The following is a 24769-nucleotide window of genomic DNA, read 5'->3' as shown; positions in this document are numbered from 1 at the left end:
AGAGGTCAAGGTCACTGTTACTTCACGTCTGTCCCATTCTTGTGAATGCAATATATCACAAATGCAAAAACATGTTTTTGACCATTACTCAAGAAATAATATGCAACACAAATGTAAAATAAAATAAAGTCATGCATTGATGATATTTTATATCCAAATGGTCAATGGTCAGCTTCACTGTGACATCATAATATTCTGCAAAAACTGTTGTGGCCATTATTCAACAGAAGGGAAGATTATGACCATACTAGCTCAGTTAGTGGTTCACCTCTGTTCTGTCACAACAGTTGAGTTGGACTCTCTGACTTTGCGCTTTTTGAAATTCATCTTTCTATGATCCATGTCATTTATCAGCTGTCATCACAAATGCACGTACAGTACAGCTGAACTAGTGGACATGCTGTTTGTCATGTTGGTATTTATTCTATCCTTGTGTTTATACGTTGAGCTACAACAGTGGCTTTTGTCCACAGCTAACCATGGATCAGTGTCGCACTGTTGACATGACACAATATATTCCCAGGAAAATGATGTTCTGATGTGTGTTGTAGATCACTTCATCTCCTCTGTTCTTGCAGAGTCATTTGAAGAATGCAGGTGAAATGGACTCAGCCACATATCCAATATATCCAAGCTTTGGAAGATGGTGAGAGCAGTGTGATGCACTAACAGAGCGTCAGAAGGTAAGAATAGGAAGTGACAGAAATGAACTGATCTTTGATTCTGATAACAGAACCCGCTCTTTCTCCTGGCCAGTTTCCGCTGTTTACACAGGAAACCAAAGTGTCATTTACTCTCTCACTCTGAGTCTGTCTGTCTACATCTTTTGTTGTTTGCAGAACTGACCCCGGGTTGCCATGTTTGTCTGTGTGAACCAGCCTCATTGGCTGTGTTGTGGTCACTCATGCCTTTCTCAGTGTCTGGTCATTCACAGTTTTCAGATAATGTGCCACTCAGTTTTGTCTGTTCAGTGCTGCATAGTGTTGTCTTTTTTGTAATAGTTGATACTTTTTTTTCTCTTAGTAATAATTTGGTTGCTTCAGATGGTGTGAGGTGTGTATTGAGACCATGGGCTGAGCCCTGTGGGCCTTATGGCTGAAAGGACTTCTCTGTATCTCTTCCTCTTTGTAGCTTTTTAATGAGTGGAGCTGGTCTCACTGGCTTTAAGGTGTTTATTGAATTTTATGGCTCTTTCTTGTTTCCTAATTATGTTGGAAATTGGTCTATTGGTCTGAGGCTCTTATACAAATTTCAGTATGCAGGGTTTTAGTTGGGAGTTAATTCCATTTTCAACTGTTCAAATGTTTTTTTTTTTTTTGTCTATGTCCCCACAGCCCACATCCATATAATGAAACTGGTGTATTTATGGATTTCATTAGTTTAGAATGGAAGGTAGGTGTTGAGATTTAGCTATGGCATAGAAAGTCTTCCTTTCTTGTCTCTGAAAACTTCCAAAATGAAATGGGCCATAGATATAATTTGCGTTCCTTAATATGTTTAATTATGTTGTGTATTTGTTCTCTCTTAGTGGAGCCAAGTAACACTCTCTGTCTGTCTGTCTTGTCTTTATCATATACTGTCAGGGCTGTCAAAACTTTCCAGTTCCACAGTGCACCTGCACTGAAGCCTGTATACACTCAGCTACTGTGTGTCATGAGTGTATTTGTTTGTTGTGTGCGTTTCACAGGAGTTTCGTGGCTGATCCAAGGAGTAAGATAAACTTCATTTGAACTCAATTTGCATAAAAGCTTAGTGTGTCAGCCATCTGTTTAAAACAAGCACTTGCTTTTAACCCACAAGAGATCAGAATTGGATTTCTCCTTAATAACCTCCTTGATGGAGATAATCAAAAAATGTGTGTGTCTGCCAACGTGTCGCAAATAGCCCTATTTTACTGTATTGTTTGTCCTTACCAGCACTGGTTACAGACAAATCTAGCCAGTGTTGTAGTATAGAAAAAACAGCGTCAGTAATATATATTGACCTCTTATCTTTGTGTTCTTGTTTTTATGACATTGGACAATTAATATGCCAAAAGCAGAGTCTGTGTCACATTAAAGGAAAGTTAATCTGTTAAAACATCTCCAGTTCAGTGAGTAGTGTGTAATCATCACGGCCAGTGAGCAGGGCCATAATGGGCTGCGTTTTCAAATAAACCTTTTGCCAGTGTAATTATAGAATTAAACAAGAGGATCCAAAGTGTAAATTTAAAATATGTTGTGCTTGAGAAAAGTTTAGATTTTTTTTTTTTTTGTGTGTGTCTGTGTTTAAATGTGTGCGGCCACATTTTGGTTTGAAACATTTATGTGAGGACATTTTGGCTGGTCCTCACAACTTCAAAGGGCTGTGAGTTGGTTTTAAGGTTCAGATTAGATTAGGTTAGGGTTGGGTTTGGGGGCAACGTTAGGGTAAGGGGCTAGGAAATGCATTATGTCAGAATGTCCTCACAGCTATAGAAACACCAAAGTGTGTGTGTTTGTGTGTGTGTGTGTGTGTGTGTGTGTGTGTGTGTGTGTGTGTGTTTATGGGTATTTTCAAGAGAGACAACTGTAAATTCTTAGAAAAAAAACCCAACATATTTTGATGTGGATAAATAGTTTGAAACACTGTGAAGCTGTAGGGGAAAGCGATGTCGAGAAACCTAGACTTCCTAGTGAAATTGTAATTTTTTTTCTGGAGGGCTTTTATATATTGTGTTCTGCAAGTGATAGAATTGAAGTTGCTAAAAGTGTGAAAAGATGTCAGGTCGGTTGCAGTGTGGTGGATTGCTGACAGGTGCTTGTTGTCACTGCAACAGGCTATGTTATTTTCAGAGCACTTGTCACTGACTAATACTGGAACAGAGAATGAATTCAGAGAGGTACACACTGCCACCCAGTGTAGTGAATGGGAAAATCCTTACACTGAAAATCACACACTGATCAGGGACCATTCTGCCTGGATAAATATATGGTTGGATGCTGACAAAGATAGACTGTGTTTCTGTGTGGGAAATTGAAGTTTGTCAGCCACATGAGTGCCAAGAGTATGTTTTGGCACTCTGGTTGCAATACATTTTGATTGGCTTCATACAATTGTTTTGGATTCTATTCTTGACAAAGTAAAGGTCATATATCAAATGATTTTTTGCAACCTGCTGCTGGGCTCAACAGCCCTTTTCAACAGACATTGTGACTTGTCATTGCAGAAAAAGCACAAGAGTAACTAATAACATTAATAATATCTCTGTTCCATTAATGTCTTCTGGTGAGCCAACATGCAATGATTCAGAACCATGGAGCAAGCCCACCTAGATGGAATATAATCATCATTTAGTCAAAGTACAGTATGTGCTGCAGGCTTACATTTTGAATATGACAATATAACATTTATTGTGTAAAATAGGCCTCTTTCACTCACAGTATGAAAAGCACAGGTGTAACCAATAAAAGGAATGATGGCTGAATTCCATTTAGCTGTTTTATATTTTACAGTCCTGGTACTGTGGATACTGGCTGACTGACACACTGGCATGAATCAGGTTTCTATGCAAATGTAAAACAAATTTTAACCATAATCTGAAGAATAAAATGTGAATTAACAAATGCTTCTATCCACTACTGTTATATCAATATTAAGAATGTGCAAAAAGATTAACAGCTAATTCTCCAGTTGGGTCCCATTTAACAATATGGGATGACATATTTAAAAGAATACCAGTCAAACCATAGTGAAAAACAGTGTTAAAAACATGATGTAAATATGGCATTTATATTTGTTTCGTGTATTTCGTGTATTTTAAATTCCCAGCGTTTCCACTCAGGCTTTTTTTATGTACAGATCGAACATGCACTTAAAGCCAGGTGGATGGAAACTTACTGGGATGCTTTCTTAGAACAGAACCATCATGAATATTATTAGTAACGCCTTTGATTTTTCTCTAATAAGTAAAAATGTCTGCTGTTGAGTTATTTCTGCTCCATGTCTCAGGTAACTGAATTTCAGTGATAGAGAAATAATACATTGAATTAATTATTCTTTTAATTCTTTGTTGAACTACTGATGCCACATATATTGTCATAGCATTGCATTTAATTCTAGTCCCAAAGTCAACAAAGATGTCGTCAAGTTTTTATTGTTATCAACATTTTCAAAAATCATATCAGCAAACAAAGACAGTGAAACAACAAACATCTATAAATATTTAAATACGTTCTAAAATATGGCCAGAGGCTCTCTAGAGAGCTGATAGAGGGTGCATAGGTGACCAAGCCTTTTAGACCTTGCTTTCTAAAAAGTGTCTCTATTCATTGCAAATTGCACACATCACACAACCATTGGGTTAGATATTACACTTGAACTATTGCAGATTTGATTTCTTCCTGGGAAGTAAATGACAAACACCTACAGGATAAATTGCATACAGGTTCAGGGTGTCCACTGTACTGCACACCAACATCTGTTTCTAAAAAGTGTGGGCAGCTTGTGCCCATAGCGATTTGATAGGTGTCATTTGTAGGGGTGGGCCATCTGACGATCTTATATGATGGATGATCTAACTTTGGCATATGATCTACCTTTCAGATGAATTGTACAGATTGCATCATTTAAAGGTTCTATATTTAGATATTTAATAAAATCGCTGCCAACCAGTCCAATGTTAACTGCTGAACAGCTAGCCCACTCACTGCAGTGGGCAAGCTTGGCATAGCAACACATATACTAGCAGAACAAGAACCACCATCACCAGGACGGTGGAGTAGAGGTCTGTCCATGGAATAAGAGACGCGATGAGCTGGGGGCAGCTAGTGATCAGCCACTGACACTTTCTTATTAAATTACTTACATATATCACCTCATGAATACATAACAGTGCTGTCCGAATGAAAACTCCATCTGAACTAAAAAAAATGTGTGATTGGTTGTGACACAATTTGTAAACAGAAGACAACATTGTGAGCAAAGAGTAGCGACAAGCAGACATCAGAAAAAAAGCATCAAAGTGATGGAAAGATACGAGTCACTACTTTCAGTCAGGACTTTCAAAATAAAGTCAGCAGAAAGAGATAGAGATTTGTGACTTGGGCATTTAGCCTTAAGTTGAAGTGTCAGGCCATAAGGACAACTAATTATGTGATCACACAAGTTCAACTAATGGTCTTTTTGACAGATTGCCCACCCCTAGTCAAGTGTATGTAATCAATTCAGTGAGTAATGTGAAAGAATATAAAAATGTCCTCTTTTAAGGGTTGTACTGGCTAAGGGTCAACTAGAGGCTACTGATCACATTTTATAAAAAGCTGTTTTAGGTAGGTTACTTAGAGGAACACTCCAGCATTTTGTGAAATACAGTCTGTTGCTGTCTTATCCAGAGTTAGATGAGAAGATTCATATTGGTTTCATTGGGACCTTCTTGGCCTAGCTGTGCACAAAAACTGGAAGCAGAGTATTAGCAGATAGCCCAGCTTTGTAAAAAGTGAAACATGTTTTCCAACAACTCCAAGGCTGTCTGAGGGAGCAGTGCGCGGACACATTGGAGCTGGGCAAAGTGAGTGTGCATAGCACTCATTTCACAAATAAAAAATCGTTGCATCTTTTCGTCTTGGGTGTGGGTAAACACAGAACAAGCATTATTTTAAGATATGTATCTAAACACATTGGCTTCTATATTGGGTTTTATAGGATTTCACTGTTTTAATGGTCTAATGAGTTGTCTCATTCCACTCATAAGTATTCCAGTAAGTAATCTTACTTAATCAAAAAATATCTGTTATCAAAATCCACCCGACTCTGAACATGAGAGCAGGGTGCAGTATGGTTTAAGGCCCCTAGGCAGAACACCAGCAAAGCACTTTCTGAGTTCACACCTGGTACATTAAAAATGATATATAGTCCATCAGATGCTTACATGTGCTCCCCCTTTCATGTTTGTCCCTGATATATCTCCTGATATGTGACATTTCTACTGATATTTGTTCCTGAACATGTCTGATCTCTGTATTTCTATTTGTATTACACATCTATATCGTCTTACTGTGTTTGCAGTAATGCTGACTTAAGTCCTCTTTGGATATACATTGCTCAACTTTGCAAAGATGCCTGATACAGTAGTTTATTTGCTCCTGTCCACTTAATTTGCTCTATGTTGTACTTTTATGGAAGCTATAAATGGTCCATTAAGATAAATGAAAACGCCACAAGCACCAGCCATTTGCTGTCTTTGAAGACAATGATGCATTACCTTTGCTTAGAGTGACATCAATGACTACACACAATAACATCTATGACAATGTTGTTATAGAGTAGTTAAGTATTGAAACCATTTAAAAGCCGTAAACATTATGGGGTTGATGACAGAGGTTATAGAACAGAATAGATCCATATAATCATAGTCAACTAATGTCCACCTAAACCAAGATTAATTTTGTGTCCATAAATGAGTCCTTGTTTTTGTAAACTAAATTTCAGGATGCAGCCACACTGATCTGTCATTGTCTGTGACTGATTTTCAATTGGTGTGTGTGTTACTGTTGTTCAGGACTGATGTGTCCATCTCTGCAAGATTTGTATCTATTTAGCCAGTGGAATTTATCAGAAACAGAAGGACTAGAGGTTCCTTATTTGCCATTCACGGACACACTTTCTGAATGGGCTAAACAGGAAATGTGTTAACGGGAGCAACAACTCAAGTTATGGAGCAACACTTTGTTAAATTTCTGTTGAGTGACTGACCAGTGTGGCTGCCTGGAAAGATATTATGTTGCCACTATACCTATATTGAAGATAATGTGTCTGAAACAATTGGGACAATCACTTTCTTACACCGCATGTGAAATTACACACTTTCGCACGGTATGTTTTGCTTGATGTTGGCATTGTCATTTGAAAACAAACATTAAACATTCACAAGGAAAACCACACATATCTTCCTATAGTGTTCCCTTCCTCCCAATTTAAAAAAAGAAAACAAAAAAGAAAAAAACACACAAACAAACCATGGGATCGGGCACCTGGCAGCTAGTACAAAAACAGGCAGGAAAATGTTACCCGATCAGTCCGCTTCATATGAGCTGATTCGTATGGGCCCTCTTTGATGGCTCTAACTGAGGGGATCAGTATTCCCAGAGAGAAGATGCATCAACAGATACACCATCACCCATAAGTGTGCCTCCCTGGTCTCCACGAAGGTACTTGCCATTGGAGCCTTTGATGGCGATGCGTCCATGTTCCAGGAACTCAAGGAAAAAGTCCTCTGGCTTTTCTCCATCCGAGCACACTAAACCACTGCTAGAGACGTACCAGAACTTTCCATTCACACCTATAGAAAGATATCAGTGGAATATATTTCAGTCATTTAAAAGAACAACCATTGTTCTAGTGGATGCTCAATATCTATGAAAATGGGATACAGATATATTGATTGTTCTGCACAAGTTTAGGAGGTTGTGCACACATGAGAAAACTGACTTTTTACGTTGTAGGCGCCGTCGTTGAAGATCATTGAGAAAATGTCATAGACAGATCGATTTGCATCCAGAGTGTTGGAGTTCTTGTGGTGACACACAAAGCCATTCTCTCCACGGAGGATCAGCATAGGGCGGTTGATGAGTTTCATCAGGAATAATTCATCATCGCCTGCAGTGAAGGATAAACTCTGTTCATCTGTTGTGCATAGGTCAATAAAGCTGTACCTGTGACTGCAGTTTCGAACAAACATAGCATTGAATCTCAAATCTTGCTTGAAAGCTCTTACCCACTGTATCACTGACTGCTGAGAGCTGCCCATTCTTCTTTGTACACACATACTTTCCATTACTTGCCTTGAGTGCCACCCTCTGTCCTCGCCACTCAATGTCAAACATTGTGTTGACCTCTCTGGGGAAAAAAAGGCATTAATGGGCAGATGGAGAGGTTCAGGTAAGAGATACGTGAAAACATACAACAAAGTTCTTCTTTTAAAGCTACAGGAGATTCTTACACTTCTGTGGCAGTGGACTGGATCTCTCCGTGAGTCACCAGAGTCCAGTATGATCCGCCATTGGTCCTGAACATAGACTTTTTGGTCTCCTTATCAATCTCCATCTGGAAGGTCTCCATGTCCGTCTCCACATCCTGATTTGCTGAAATACTCACTCCTGGTAAAAAGAGAAAAGACAGCCTTGACTGTTGGCCTTTGTTGAGTAGAAATTATGGATTACTATGTTGTATCCTTTTGAATGGTGTTTGCCTTCACTTGAATGTCGTTTACTCTCTTAGGCATTACTAAAGAGACTTTTGTGCATAACAGCAATCCAACATTTTAATGAAAACAGGCTTGCTCTGTTGTTGCACCACATAATACAGTGTGCTACCTATGGGATGTTTGTCTGCTCATATAGGCGGCAGGTGTTATTAGGTCACGCAGTGTTTTATTTGGCAGCTGAATAAAATTTCTCTGCTGTGAATTGTATATATTCACATTAATTATTTAAGAAAAGCACATTTTATCTTCATACATTAATTTATTCAGTGTATTTGCTAAATAATTTTGGTTGCTTGATTTTGTGTGATATCAGTGACATGAATGTTAAAATTGTTACACACTCTAGTACATGTCACCACTTTAAGGTGCCATAATGTACTAAACACAACTGTATGGTGCCGAGCAGATGTGGCCCTGTGATCTTTCTTGCATTTCCAAGTACAATAGCAAATGTTAAAACATTTGATGATGCATTGACCAAGTGTAACTGTAACTAAGCAGTTGTAATAAAAAAAGAATAGTTTGCTCCATCATAGAAGAACAGAAGCTTTGGTCTGGTTGCATTGTAGAAGTGGATCATGCTGCAGGAATGGTTTGACATTTGGATCTTTTGCCCTGCCATGAAAACCTTCAAACATTATTGCAATCCATTTCACCTTTCAAGTTTCAAGCTCAAACTAGCACTCAGTTGAGCGCATGTTTCCCCCAAGGTGAAATATTTGTGGAAAGGTCAAAAAAAGCTCTGACTTGCAATGCTGAGAAAAGTGATAAAAAAAAAATTCCTGGATCTTCTCCTTTAACTGGATCTCCAACAAAATGTAATGGGTTCCTCCCTCACCCATGCTCTATCCCTCCACCAAGTTTAGTGCAAATTGATTCAATACCTTTTGTGTAGTACTGCTGACAAATAAACAGACATGGGTGAAAACCTCCTTGTCTGAGCTAAAAATAGATTTTGAGCAATCTAACCTATTAACCTGCTATCTAGCTAGCTATCTGCGAGCCACGTAAAGCCTCACACAAATAAAGCTAATGCTGATACAGAAGAACATCCAAAATTTGCTTAAAATTGTGCCTTTATTTCCAGTTAGTCAGTTAGTGTCCTTTTGTCCAAAAGTGAATGCCTCACTTGTAGCCATTGGTGTTCTGTACTTAATCCACATGTATTAGCTAGGTCTGGTGGGGTGTGTCAGGTGGTGGAGAATTCACAGACACACAAAACTGAACTGTGTCTGCTGTGGTTCAAATTAGATGCCACAGAAATATCCTTCAACCTTTCTCTTAAGCCTGTTACAACCCTAATCCCCCACAGTCACCCCTCCCTGTTCATTCGCCTGCTGTAATTCCCTGAGTGGTGAAATGCAAATCTGCACCGCAGGGCCCACTAAGCAGCTTTCAGTGCCTTGCTCCTTAAAAAATTTGAAACTGCCACAAGGCTAAACACTACAGTTAAAAATTAAATTCTTTGCCCTTTGTTATGAGGATAGAGGATGGCCACGTTGTTGAAATATTGCTCTGATAGTGACCCTTTTTTAGGGCAGAGTTTTATTCATATGTAACATAATGATGGCTGCTGTCTAAAGTTAGTTTCAGAACCTCATTCCTCAGATATGCTGCAGTATTGCATCTGTTCTGTGCAGTTAGTTCACAAATACAACAGTAAAGATGGCTTCTTTGGCTTGTAAGAATTATTTTACTTGAGTTTTAAAGCTTTAAAAAGCAGTTAACAGAACACAATTTGCTCCCCTGTTCCACTGTTTGCTGGAATAATTACACAGGACAGAGCAGATCACATCATGCAGGCTGTAAAGAGTTCTTGTAACTGATCTGTCTGGCTGTAGCTCTTTTTTTGCTGCCACCTCATTGCCACACTGGCCAACTATAGATCCTCATAATTTGGAGAACTTCACTCGATGGATGACAGTAAAGAGCGAGTAGCTGCAAGGCTTTAAGTCCATTGATGGTAATTGACACCCATGGGGCACAGATCTGCCCTGGAGTCATTTGCACGCTGCTTAATCTTCAATGGACACACAGTGGAAATGACAAAGCCCATTACCACAGGTACTTCCACAGTGTGACTGTCAACTACTCTGGATCCAGCACGTAGACAGGAAAGGCAGGGCTTTCTCACAGTAACTGGTAAGTGTTAGTGATTTGCTTTTTTGGTTACTGTAATGTAACCGAAAAGATTCAATTAAATAAATCCAGGCCATCTCAAGTCAATTTTAATCCCTCGTTACTATACACAGTGAGAGATTTAAATATACTCCACACCCAACCGTGTACTGTATCCTTATTTGTCAAGATGCACACCAAATACCCTACTGCGCTATGTTGTTTCACTGTTTTACACAGGGTAAGACTAGATTCCTAGCTAACCTCAATACCCAAACCTGCAAAATATAACAGGTCTGTGTAGGTTCAGGCCACATGCACACTAATGGGTTTTAGTTTTAAAGTATGCCTCTTTTGCTAAATTTACACCTGGTGTCCTGAAATGAAGACTTTTGGAAACGTTACTGGACAGTCTGCTTTCTGTTTACGCATGTGCTTGCCCAGTGTATGTAAATGGTCATGTGATATGTGTTTTCAGGTGTGGACAGATATTATTTCTGATACGGGGCTAAAATACTTGTTGTTTTCATTTTAAAAATGCTGTTTTAAAATAAAAAAACTAGTGTGAACATAGCCTCAGTTTTTTAATGGATTTGCAAATCTCTAGTGGAGATTAAACTCAGAACAGGGAACAGAATCTGAAATGAGACAGAAGACCACTAAAAGGAGAGGACTATTGATCTGAAATCAACATTACTCAAATAATGACTATTTCATTTAAAAACAGATGGAAAATAAATTGTAAAAATCTGTCTTACTGAGTCTTTTGGAAATTCCTTTTGCCTCTCTAAATGATCTAAAATGATCTCACCTAGTCTCACATGCTAACAGTACAGTGAAGTGTTCAAGGAGGATTTACATCAGCTGAATAGCGACTGCACAGTCATAGTGGAGGAAATTGCTGCGTTTGTCATTGTGTCAAAAGAGAAAAGAGAGCCACTGGGAGTAGTTCTAGTGATTTTTATCCTACATATTTGTCATATGTTTGATGCCCATTTATTATCTCAAAGACACATTAACCTTCCCTCATTTTAAATACATTAAAGTTTCTTTGAAAAGTATTTGCAAACAATAAATTCTCATTCGTTAACCTTTAGGTCTTTCGACAATGAACATCATTTTCATTTTTTTGCTTTTACTACTGGATTGAGAATGTCATTGTGTAAGTGGAGCACTCAAATTTTCTGTATGAAACTATTCAATTTTGTAAATATCAAGCTGTTACCATTAGATAAGGAAGAGATGTGATAACATAAATATGCTTCTTCTCAAGACTGCATCACAAGCTGATTACCTTGCTTGACCGAGACAAATCTTTTATTGGCGGCTTGAAAAACTACTTGTGGATGACTCTCCTCAAGATCAAACAGCTCATCTTTTCCAGGCTTGGAGCATCGGCCAGAACGCAGTGTTCCTGTTGGACCCACTGGGGTCAGATATTTTCCATCACAGTCCTTGAAAGCCAACTTTCCAGATTTCAGCTCCAGTGTGAAGCTAGTTGTATTGGTGTTCTCCTTCACCAGTTTTCCATCATTGCTGAGGAAACGGCTGTCACAGGTCTTCAGGCTGTACTTTCCATCCAAATATACCAAGGTGACCAGGGAGTCCACTCCCCAGGGAATATTGCTGTCCACTGAGATCTCTCCATCTGAAGCAGACAGATGGGCATAGCGCTTACGTGCCACACTGAGCAGGCTGGCCTGTGGATGTAAAGCCAAATGCACGGCCCACAGCTCTTGTTCTCCAATGACTTGGGCAAAGCAGGACAGGTAGTCAGCTGAACCTCCAAAGTAACGCAGATAAGGCTCTGATTGCAGTGCCCATCGACCATCAGATTGGGGCACAATAAGGAAGCGGCAGTCAGGGTCAGGCTTTTCTGCCCCACATGCGATCTTACCATCTTTGTCAGAGCCCAGATAGCGTCCCAGGTGGCTACGGAGGAACACTACTTGGCCATCTTGCTCGTCCTGCTCTAAGGTCCAGATCTGTTTCTTCTTCATGCTGGTACCTGAGGCATTCACCTTGAAGCCAAAGGCCTCAGCTGTCAGGTAGCGGTTCTCATAGTTGATGAGGCCAAACTGCAGCTTCAGGGCCCTGTTAATTCCGTTTGTGGGCATACTTGGACTGGCCGCACGTTAAGGTTGCAAATAAAAAGATTTAGGACAAACAAGGGAGAGGGTAATAAGGGAGTGCAGGCATGAGACTGAAAAGCAAAAATAAAATGCTTGATTTCTCCCCTTTTCCGTGTCTCCAGTCGCAAATTAGTTCCACTTATCTCTTTTTGATGGATTGTTTGGTGCTCCGTCCTTCCCTTGTCACTTTCTCTCTTTCCCCAGAGGGCTTGCACAGGCACTTGCTCTCTGTTCCTTAATGAGTTAGGATTAAAATCAGCAGGACACAGCACCTCAATCCAACAAGCCGCTGACGTCACATACCGGTGCACCAACCACAAGCCTCCCCTCCTCCCACTCCTCCTTCGGTACACACTCAGAACAGCTTCATTCTCTATCTCTTCCATATCTTCCTCTTATACTCTCATCTCTTCTTTTCTCCTCCAACCTTGTCCTTCCTTCCCTGTAACTTCCACTGACACACTCATTTGTCAACCTGACTCCCTATTGGTTCTCACTCTCATATTTTGGTCCATATGCTAGTAGCCATGCCATCCAGCACTAGGATTATCTTAGCCTTCATCTGTTGGCGAGCCACAGACTAACTGGAAAATTTCCAGAGAGTCCTCTTGAGTCCAGATTTTGTCTGAGAATGAGTTTTTCATTGACCAGTTTGTGTAAATATAAACGCATTTTGGATCATTTTTCATATCCATGAATAACAATTCTGCTTGTTAAAGAGTTGATGTAAAGATTAAAACTGTATTAACAAAGACCCTCTGTCACAGTGCATTTGACCATGGTTAATGTACATGGCTGACTGATTTAGAAGCATAGTCTTAAGTCTCAAAGCAGTACAAAAATTTCTTTATGAAAGTTATTACCTCAGTTTGCCACACGCAGGTCCAGAGGAGCTTTATACGAACATTATGTTTGGTTCAAGTCTTCAGAGATATTTAAATTTCTTAAGTCTGAGCTTAGCCTAGATGAATTTGAATAGCTCACATTTGAATGTACACGCATTGCCCATTTGCCTTTCCTTCACTTTCACCTTGGTTGATTCTCAACCCTATTCTTTCTAATCCTCCAGTTATTCTGTCAGTTGATTGATAACAGAGGACGTAACTCAATGTCCCATGACCTGTGTCCCAGTGCACGCCAAGATCAACCTTTGTAAGAGCATTACCACACTCTTTCACTAAAGTTCCAGGGGGATGTTGAGGGTAATACCGAGGAGATGTGTAAATTGTAAATACCAAAAACACAAAAGTGTGTTATTCAAACTGTAACACAAAGCACAGTCCTTGGGGTATTATTTCAACTTAATGATATTTAATGGAAAGTTCTCATCTATTAGCCTTGACAGTTAAGAGTGATTTGCATAATTATATCAGACCTCCACAGGAGGTTAACACTCTTATGCTAATCTAAGGACAAAAGCTAGTAATAACCCAAAGCTAAATTGAAACACAAAAATGTGCATTGGGGGACTGTGTCTGACCATTTCTGTAACTTTCCAAAACTGATGTTTTAACATTCACACATGATTGGCCAGCCAGAGGTGCAGAGGTAAGAAAGGAGCCAGAGTTTTAACTTGCCTTTCCATGAAAAGCGACCCTCTAGGTAATTTGTGCAAAAAAAGTTATTACAACCAACATTTGTGTGTTTAATTGTGAAGCAGTGTCTAGTGGATGTGTGAGACAAACAGAAGTCTTTTCAGCTAATGTTTATGTTCATGTTCAACAAAGCTCTCTTTAGGCCATAGCAATTATGACAGGAGCAAAGGAGTCAGATGAATGTTCCTATGAAGTAACGCAGGCAAGCCAGTCAGGGTGGATTGGCTCATCAAAACCTTTACCACAGCACTGTTACAACATTAAAAGGGTTTGGTATTTATTTTTAATGGGGATTCAGGAAACACTGAACACAGATTTAGGAATAAACAATCAATATAGTTATTAAGGTTAGAGGACTTGTTACTCTTTAGGAGAGAGGATATTGCCTCTTCCCCCTCTCTATGATGGTGAGCTTTTCACTCTACCTTTAAATGTGCCTATTTGGAACAACTATAAACACGCCTGATTTCTGATAAGGTCGGATAATGTGTCATCCAAACTATAGCAAAATTTGACTTGAGGGCTAACTGTGGGAAAGGTAAAAAGTAGGTTTGAAATGAAGTATTTATATGATGTGTCGTATGACCACGTCTGAAGGCAAATATGCTTTTAGCTTATCAGAAAGGACACAGTCAAAGGTAGGGTGAATAGCCTGCCATCATACAAAGGAGTGAGACATGATAATCTTTCAAATACGGGGACAACAATACGTATTTGGGAAACCTTTCCTCAATGGCATTCATTGTTCTACAGATGAAAAATGACAGAAGAAATTGTATAAAGAATTAGAAAGAGAGCTTGAGAGAGAGGTTAAAATTCTGCATACTTCCAGCCATTTCTGTAACCTTCTTAAACCGACGGGTTAAAACTTAACTCTAGTGCAACACTATGGACATCTTCTTCACAGGCTGACTGAAAATGTGTGCTATTACCCACATATTTGAACAATATGTGGGTAGTAAGCCTGTTTGGGTCAGCTATAACCAATTTCTGACATGGTCCATCAACATGTACAAATCACTTTTGTTCTAGTGTAACTTAGCCCTTAAGGAGCAAAAAAAAATGGATGGAAGAATTTAAATCATCATTATCGAATTCACATGAAAGCAATGTTGCTGTAATATCTAGCTATTCTCTTGGAGCTGTGGGACTTTAGATATATGAAAGTAGTGTGCAGTATTTCATAAGGTGTTCATACTGAACTTCTGATCTGGCTGACATGACATTCAGCTCTTCTTTTATTTGCTTGAAAATATTCAATTTAATTATGTCAGCTTAAAATCATTTGAAGTATTGACATTTTTAGAGGCTCTTTAAAGCTTATGTAGACGATTGTCACTGCCACCAGATGTCGTACTACACCATTAGCATCTCAGACCAAAACAAATGTTTCTGTACACCTCTGGCCTCCGTTTCACCACAGTCCAACCCAGGTATCCACGGCAATGCTTGCAGTAAGCCTAATGTTATCGTCATTACTGTAGCCGGTCATTAATGAAAACAGGCACGTAACGTTATCTGTCTATTAATTTACTTACGCATCAAAAAGAAGAAAAGTCAGTTCTGAGTCTAGCTGGAGCCCTTTTAGCAGCTCATAGGGTTGTCCATCTTGGAAAAGGCAGACCAGCATTTGCTCCACAGTTGGACTGGGAAAAAAATTCTGCCTTGGCCTTATACACTGGGACTGGCCACATGAGTGACACTAATGGAGCTGGTGAAATCTTTCAGAACCTCTATGGATGTTTTGACGGTCACACTAGCATGCACGTGCACTAACAAAAAAAGAGAGGAACTAAGATTACAACACATACAGAGGGGGTGTGACTTTGCTCTCTGCTCAGGACACCATCACTACACCATATCTTATTATTTTTTTAACCTTTACCCACCTGAACTAACCAAAAGCTTAATAATGTACACAAATTACAGCCTCTCAGTTGTCTGTAGTATCAGTAGCAGTACCTCATTCTTAAACCTTGACAAAATATTGCTTGGTCTGATCTTACTTTCCTTGATTTGTGGCTTTAAAAAGCCAAACAAAAAAACCTCACATTAACCCCAATCCATTATTTACAGATATAGAACACTGTAAATAATATTTCCTGTATTTTCACCCTCCGCTCATTAGGGGCAGTATTGCCTTGTGTAGATTCATAATAGTGGTTTACGACTACAGGTGAATGAATTGTCACTAATAGATGAATGAAATGAATTTAATAAGATGCCATCTTGCTGGTGTTTATTTGTATTACGGTTTCAGGGTACACTAGTTTTGGAGGATCCTAAATCCATCAATTTATCATCTATCTATATACTCAACTTTGTTTATTCCTATAATGAGATAATGAGCACTGTTACTTGTGTCAAACAGTGTGAATGTATGTTATGGCAGTTCATGCTTGGCAGTGCATGCTTATAAAATTGTTTAAACAATCTGTGAAAACAATTCTGTGAAATCTGTGAAAACAGTTGTATGCAGCAGCTCTGCAGGAGTCTTTGAATAAAAACCTCCAGTCACTTCGCTTGAGTAATCTTGGTTGGGGCTCGGAGACTACAAAGTCTTTCACAAATGTGACTGCTTGCCAGGCAATGAAAAGCCTAACAAAAGACATCATTGAGTTGCATAATGGAAGATTGGGATGCAGTGTTTATGAAGCTTGACCCACTCAAAAAAATAAAAATCAAGATATATCAGAATGTGCTCCACTGATTCATTATTCTTTTTAAATGGTCCTCACAAGTGCGCTACCTTACCTTACAGGGAGTGCAACACAAAAATGACAGAATACAAGGCGTATTATATTTGCCAGTCATGATATTTTGGGGCATAAATGCCATCACTAGCTAGAAAAGGTTTAGTGATTCTCTGCTATAATCTTCTGTGGAATATCAGTGGAGATTAAAAAATACAGATCACCATGTGACATGACAATCAATAGTGTAATTAATTTAAGTCCCTGTATTCATAATATTATTTGTTAACACTGTTGGGACACAGCACAGCTTTCAATTAACTTAAGTTTGAAACATTCTTTTATAAAACCACGAACCAAAGCACATAGCAGTGTTTTTAGGGCTGGTATAATTGATTCACGCCCAGTAGATGGCAGTGTTGACCATAAATTGCAACTAGTTTGCTTTCTCTTACAAATGTGGAATCCTATGTTCAGTAGGGTTGTGCTCTGAAATGACAAATATTTCATGAGGAGAATGTCACTCATTTTCTCAAGCTTCCTATGGAAAGGATTTACTTGGCTTGTTGAGGACAAAAGCTGAATGATATAATTTCTGAGATTCTCCCTTTTCTCTTCCTGAATTGGCTAGCGTCTCAGTCAACTAATCCATGTATCAGTTCTATTTGTTTATTGGTATTAGAACAAGGGCAAATAAATAATAGATATAATAATAATAATAAAACTTTGTGATAAAATCCTGTTGATTGTTATTTATATTTGCCATAAAAGTGTGTCACATGGTAGCAAAAAACAGCTAAGATGACCAAGCAACAATGAGTTTATATCGTGTTTATATCGGGGGCCCAAATACAATGATACAGCAGTCCAATGTGAATTAAGAAATATAAGAAAGATTTTGGATGTTGCAGGTATTGTAAAAACAAAACGGAAAAGTGCCAAGAAACTGTTGTGAAGGCGTCCTGTCACTGATGTGCAATGATCGAAATATTATTTAACAAATTATGATAATCTTGCTTCTGTCCTTCAGATGCTCCTACTCCCTTTGAGGTCTGCATTTCCTGGCACTCCAGGAATCTTATGAGCAGTAACTGCAGGACATTTAAACTGTGGTGGTCCAGTGACCAGGCCAAATGGCACATTGTGACTTAAATGTCTTTTTAATTTCACTCCCTCTTTGTCTTTCTTGGTTGTATCTTTCTCTCTTTTTCCACTATTTCTTGCTCTTCCCTCTCTTTCCCTATATCCTCAGTTGGAGATCTTGGTTGAAAGCAAGTCAGAAAGAATAATAGAACCTTTACTGTTAGCATTAAGAGAAAATGATTGAAGGCGGGAAAACAGAAAAAAATGACTGACAGGGGGCGGTTATGTGCAAACACACACAGACATGCATGTGCACACACGTACACCTACTGTATACATGCACTCACACACAGATCAAATGGTGAGCTGAGGTCTCCCCCTAGGGCATGAACATGGATTAATGTGCCCAGCGCGATTATTTCATTTATAACTGTCCTGGACCTTTTCAGATAAGACCATTTTTCAGGTTGCCATCCATTAGTACCTTTAGACTGCATCTATTAGCCTGCCAAGCACTCGGAGCTCCATTTAAAGGGCCAGAACCCTCCCTGTTTTAGCGTGCATTATAAAGCCCTTTCAGAGAGGCGCCAAGGTTGCCCAGTGGCAAATTCAACCCAACTAACTCCCAAAGGACTATGGTGCAAATGTCTTAAATAATCTGACAAATAAAATTACACTTTGGTTACCCCAGAAAATTCCGCTATGGATATGAAGATGGGCACAATAAAATACCATCAGAAATGGGCAGTCACCATTTCATGTGAGCTCAGTGCTATAACATTTTACTTAACTATTTTTTAGATTGTGCATCAGCATAAACCCGTTGCAGTTTCTCCTATAGGGTTGTGTCCTTGAAGTGACACAGAGTTTATAAAATCATAACTGTACAACTAGCACTCCCTGTGCTCATGTCCTATATAAAGCCCACAGGTCCAAAAATGTCCTTTCTTTGCTCTCTTGTGCCCCCGTGGGACCCTCCTGCTGCCCCCTCTAAAACCAGCAGAGGAAAACGGTCCATGAGACATGCAATAAAAGTAAAATGTAAAATGGCTGCCTTGGCTGGGATTCTCCTTCCTCAGCAGCTTGGTGCTCACTGACCCCATTAATCCAGGTGTTCATTCATCTACAGGACAATCCTCCCGCAGGTCGTTAACGGCTCACCCCACTGTGTTTGCCCAGCCCAGCCCCGGCCTTCTCACTCCTGATCTACCCAGTGTAATGGGTGCTGCCAATGAACTAAGTATGGGCAGCCATATAAATGAGCCTTGGTAAATGTCAAGCCTTTAAATACTCGGTTGTAATGCCACATTTGTTTTGTAGGCTGTCATTTGTTTTTAGAGTGAGCCAAACTTGTTAAACCACCCCCCACCCCTCCTCATTCTCCAAGGAGTGAAGACACAGAACTGCTCATGCAGAGAGAGAAGGTGGAATAACTTAATTGGAGGTTACATTGCTGTCAGTGCAATACATTATTGACAAAGAAATCTCAACTCTCAGGGAAAGCAGTTTGCAAATAGGTAAGGAATGAAAGCTGCTCTTCATCGATTAAACTGCAGACTGGTGGTCACCATGTTTGGCCGTGTGCAGGCTGGGCTCTTGTTTTGATACAGACAGGGTGAGCTTCAAGGGACAGGAGCACTCATGTTAATGTCATCCATTGCTTACTGGCTCTGACAGCAGGGCTAATATGAGGCCTCAGCTTCTGCCGTTCTGACAATTCCTTGTCGCTTTCCTATAAGGAGAATGATCATGTGAATTACAATGACAGGTATTTGCGTCTGTCTGTAAAAATGTGCTTGTGTGTGAGCTAATGTCTATAGGTGGATCTGAACTTGCATGTGGAGCTAATACTGACTATGCCTGTGTGTGTTTATTTTTTTTGGATTGCTTGTGCGTGCATGTGCATGCATACATGGTAATTTCACTGTCTCCACATGTTGGCCTGTGCAGTCAAAGGTTTACATATAAGCTCTACCATTTTGCAAGAGCCAGTTGTCTCTCTCTTTTTTTTTTTTTTTTTTTACTGCCCACACGCAGAGACTGTAAACGAGAGTGATTTACACAAAAGTGAATAAATACTTTGAGCTGGCAAAACAGTGTGTGCACTATTCTACTCCCATGCTGCTTGCTTGCTTCAGATTTCTTTAAGAGGCTCAGTAGAGCATGTTTGTTCAGCATCCCAGTAAAATTTAGTAGCCACAGTGAAGTATCAATAACAGTGCAAGTGGAAAACCTTTGAGACCATCACGGGTATGAAAATCAAAACAAATTTCTCACCTGACAATTACAAATGGGGAGCAAAGTCAGTGTTATGAGAGGTACTCATGGCGACCTGTGAGTTCAATATCAGCGCTGATAGCTAGTGAAACCAGGAGGCCAGCAGTTGGATTGGAAGGGGACAGTGTGTGGGAAGAGAGAGATAAAGAAAGGAAAGGGAGCCCTTATTATGTAGTGTGAACTCAGCCAAGCTGTATATCCAACGTCTGTCTCCATAAGCCCTGAGCACTTGGTTTGTGTTCATCCACACAGAGAGATGCCATTTGTCCCAGCACACACACAAACACACATGCGCACATTCCCCTCAAACAGACTACCGTAGCTTGTCTGACAAATTGAGCACATTTGTTCACTGGAGAAATTTTCATTGAGCAACTGGGTCTTCTCTCCGTCTCCTGTTGTTTCTCATTCAGAGGTTTCCTCCCCTCTTTCTCCGTCTGTGGGTAGATTGTTTACAGCAGGAAGTGCCTGGCATCCTCTCACTTGGCATTGGGATACAGTGACTTGGCTGATGCTGGTAGCCCAACATCATTCACAGTCCCAGTGCCTGCTTCAACGCAATTCATGTGCTTTTGGGAGACATCCTTACCGGAATAGAGAGTATTTTTGTTGATTATTCCGTCTGTTGTTGATTACATCCTGGCTGGCCTTGGAAAGCTAGTGGACAATTTAGCTATCATTCCTAGATGGGTTAATGGGGCCCCGGCTGGAGGTTTATGTTGGGGTTCAAAACAGTAGGTTGGCTGAGATTGCCAGTTGTTACAGCAATGATTACTGCTTAGAAATGTGTGTGTGGAATTTCTCTTCCATGTATGTGTGTGAACATAGAAGTTTGTGTGATGTGTCCTCAGACGTTTAATCCATCTCACGACTGTTTGGCCAGGTCAGTCCCTGTTGTTTGGCCAGCTGTGATGTTTGCATACTGTAAAAGAGGGGATATTGGTATCTTCAAGGTGCAAACAGAATTTGTGGCCTTTGACCCGTGAGATGGATGTTGCGTGGTCTGAATAGTGCTAGCTTCTGCATAAGTGCTCCAATTGCTCTCTGCTGAAGTGCTAAGCCTACTAGGGATGTTTGTGCTGGGTAAGCTTGTATTTCCTTGAGCATGCACCACCTGTCAGCAAACAACACGATTGTGCGCGGATGTGTGTTTGTGTGTGTGTGTTTATATGTTCATGCATGGACATTACAAGCGTGTCACAAGGCATGACTAGTGGCACAAGTCAAACGCATATGTTGTTTTAAGTCTACTGTATAGCAGTAAGAGGCTGGTACTCTCTTATTGAGGAGCTTTTAGACTGTAATTGTATTCCAAGAGTGTTTGTGCTGGTGTGTGCTTATGTTAGTGCATGAGCGTACATGCAACTTTCCCAGGGGGCAACCTGATCCTATTACATTATCCAGCGCACATCAAAGGGTTAAGAGCTGTCTGCCTCTATAGTCATTAAGCCCTCTCTTAGCCACAGTAAATCAACGCAGTGCCGGCAACAGCTGCTATGATCACCTATTAAAACTTCCATAATGTGCCGTGTGTACAGAGTGGGGCCTGTAAGCTGACACTGGCCAATAGACCCCAGATAAAGGCCATCTTGAGCCTCTGATCTGGTTCCTATGGTCAGGATAGTGAGGGATGTGGAGTTGAGTGGGGAGAGATGACAGAAAAGCCTTGTCATTAAGGACAACTGCCTCAGGGTTCAAAACCGTGCAGATTACAAAACGGATATACGCTGTACTATAGATGTATTTATATCTCAAGGCACCAGACTATAAGATGTTATCAAGCCTTTAGTCCAGTTGGTTCGAAGTATTTAAACCTTAATATATTCAAAGCTGGAGATTTCCCGAGCAAATGCCTGGTAGCAGTTGAGAAAACACTTTATCTGATGTGATGGGAGCTGTATATTAGAAGTCAGTAAAGGTATGCACCATACACAGATGAACTGTCTCTTTAAAATGCTCACTGGTTGTCAATGATCAACTGGAAAAACATGCAAAGAAATGAATCCAAACACTGACAAGAATACACAGCAGTTTTCTGCAGTCATCCACACCAGTTCAGTTTGCAGCGAGGCCTCGACCACAGGCAAGGAAATTGTGTGGAAATCAATAGCAGCACTGGCTAGCTGGACTACTGTCTGTCTGGACAGAAGTGCACACTCAGGAGGCCTGTCTCCATGGAGACACAAACAGGGCATGAGACTGCCTCAGGTGAATTCTCTGTGTGCCTCCGCCAGCTGAATTGGTCCATTTAGGTTTCATTTTCTTTCTTGTCTATATCTTTCTCTTTCTCTTTTTCTCTCACTTTCTCCCCTACTGTTCAGCAGCAGGCCCTGAGCCTGACTTTTCTATCTCTTTCTTTCATTCACTCACTCTCTGTTTCTCTCCCACTGACAGGTAGCAAGGCTAAAATTTAAGAGAAGATATAAGGTGAAATTGGGTCTCTATACATAACAACTGTCACAGGCCATTCAGGGGATGGGAGCTGATTTGCCTCTGCCAAGGTTGCAGAGATGTTTGTCAGTTGATCTCATAGCACGGCCCATGCATGCTGTGCTCTTCCCTCCCCTCTCTCTGACAGAATTTCTTTCCACGTTTTCCGTCCTCACCTCTGTTTGACATTTTTTCATCTTCTCTCTCTCACTCGCACATGCAGATTGTTTTTCAGCATCTCACCTCTTTATTAAGCAGACTGTATATGGCTGTGCCTCTGTTCGCTGCATCACGAGGTACATTTAGCGCTTTGAGTTTGTTTCGAATTTAGCACACCAACCCCAATGGATTTGTTTGAAGAAAATGAGAGATGTCTCCAAAATGTCTGATCAAAGCCTGGCTTAGTTGCCCAGGGGCTTCAACTCATGTTGATAAGATGTCCAAGTGCCAGTCATGGAGCTTATGACTGCCTAGTATCTAAGCAGATTGTATATTTTTAAAAGTGCTAGATATAAACGAGGAGGAGAGGAGAGCGGAGCCATCCAGTGAAGGACATGGATGTGTTTAAGGGCTCTGGAAACCAGGACTGGGGGCCTGGCAGCTGGGCAGAATTCTTTTATATCCTGCTATGACTGGCACTTTTATACACACACAGAGGCATGCATGCATGAGTCCCTACACTCTCTCTCTCGCTCTCTCTCTGTCTCTCTCTCTCTCTCTGTCTCTCTCTGTCTCTCTCTCTCTCTCTCTCTCTCTTTTACATCTCTCTCTTTAATACGCTCACTCACCACTCATACCATTATACACGCTGATATCCCTTTTCATCATTCGTGAGGCTACTACAGAGCTAGGCAAGATATCTGTGTGTGTGTGTGTATGTGTCAGTGTGTGTTTGTGTGCATGTGTGTGGCTGCTTAAACTGCTGCACAGTGTATCAGTTGTTTCGACCACCTGCATCCCAGGAGATTTTACCCTCTCTTCCTTTTTTTTCTAATTTCTCCACTGTTTTTTTCTATTAGGCAGCTGAGGATCATTAGATCACCTGTTAATAAAATGTACCATTATTTCATTTTTCTATCTGGTGTCTAAGAATGGGAAGTGTCGTGGTTGAGGTAATTGTTTAAAAAAAAAAAAAAAAAAAAAATGCCCACAACCTCTTATCAAAAACATACAAATTAAACCAAAAAAGAATCCATGGAGTGAAAGGGAGCGGGATCTGTAGCCCTGTGATCAGTGCTGTGCAGGCCTGTGTGAAGCATGGATGATGTTTGTGGATTTGGCACCGTGTACTGTTACCATAGCAGCATGAAGTGGCTGTTTTGTCATTCATATCACTCAGGTCAGAATTCAACCAGCTCTTCTGTAACTTTTAGCTGCTGTTGTGTAGCTGAGATTGTTAATCATTCGATATGTGAGAGTCACTCTATGTCGTGCTTTATGAGACACCTGTAATCATGCATACACAAACACATGAAAGAGAGAGACAACACACGTTTGCACACTGACGCCATCTCACATATTTGCACTTGTATACATACGAAAAAGAATATATAGACCCAGACAGGCCCATATTCCACTGGCCCTGGGCAGTAGCTATTGTATTGTGATAAATGGAGTGTCTCCTGTCCCCGTAGCCACAGGGCCCTGCAGTGGTCCGCTGGGAGCATGGGGATGCATGGTGGCCTTTCTTTCAGGTTTCCTGTCTCCTGACTCAGCACCAGCTGTGCACACCAGCAAGAAAAAGAACATGCGAAGGGTAAAAATAATTCACTGGAGATTCATGGTATAGTGTGACCTTAAGACAGTCAGTTAGACAATAGTCTTACTTTTACCTGACAGCAAGCCATTCAAAGCATTTCAGAGGAAGGATCATCCTGCTCTGTGAGATAATGGGCCCTATGGATGATGTCATGTAGGAGCAGGATATATAGGGCACTTATGGAACACATGCCAGAATGATGAAAATCAGTATGTTTTGTAATGACATACTATAAAAGCCCCATTTCATTGTAGAGATGTTTGTACCAGTTTAGTCTAGATCATCTGGATATGATTGCTGCTTGTTTAAATCACCACAGAACTGTATCCCATACAGAGACATTTAATCAAAAGTTGAACTTGGCAAATTTGTCTTGCGGTTTGAAGACAATCTCTGACAGTTGCCCTGACTGACTCCAAGCCCAGAAGCCACTCTGGTGTTTAAGGAGACTGAGCTTTATG

At 40.3% G+C, this 24769-nt stretch overlaps 1 protein-coding gene and 1 long non-coding RNA gene across 5 annotated transcripts in view; one reads left to right on the top strand and one right to left on the bottom strand.

Moving 5' to 3' along the window:
- LOC139615909 (uncharacterized) overlaps positions 1–24769 on the top strand; it is a 45553-nt gene that overhangs the window by 4289 nt on the left and 16495 nt on the right. For all 3 annotated transcript variants that reach the window (XR_011687784.1, XR_011687790.1, XR_011687778.1), the window contains exon 2: positions 579–683. This is a non-coding gene — a long non-coding RNA (uncharacterized lncRNA). The remainder of the gene's footprint in view (positions 1–578; positions 684–24769) is intronic.
- fscn2a (fascin actin-bundling protein 2a, retinal) lies at positions 4007–16284 on the bottom strand. Of its 2 annotated transcripts, none has more exons than XM_071473548.1 (5): positions 11634–16284; positions 7958–8114; positions 7691–7854; positions 7447–7641; positions 4007–7297 (listed from the first exon to the last, which is right to left on the bottom strand). In XM_071473548.1, the coding sequence occupies exons 1-5, from the start codon at positions 12454–12456 to the stop codon at positions 7092–7094; spliced, it is 1545 nt and encodes a 514-aa protein (XP_071329649.1). In that variant the 5' UTR covers positions 12457–16284; the 3' UTR covers positions 4007–7091. The 2 variants fall into 2 exon arrangements, with proteins under 2 accessions (XP_071329649.1, XP_071329647.1); XM_071473546.1 differs by having other exon boundaries at positions 7447–7614; positions 7733–7854; positions 11634–16279.

Source organism: Trachinotus anak, unplaced genomic scaffold (assembly GCF_046630095.1).
Source record: "Trachinotus anak isolate AG129_WGS33_773 ecotype Australia unplaced genomic scaffold, CSIRO_AGI_Tana_v1 ptg000003l, whole genome shotgun sequence".
Classification (NCBI taxonomy): Eukaryota; Metazoa; Chordata; class Actinopteri; order Carangiformes; family Carangidae; genus Trachinotus; species Trachinotus anak.
Note: the sequence above shows the minus strand (reverse complement) of the source record. Positions and strands in the feature narration are given on the sequence as shown.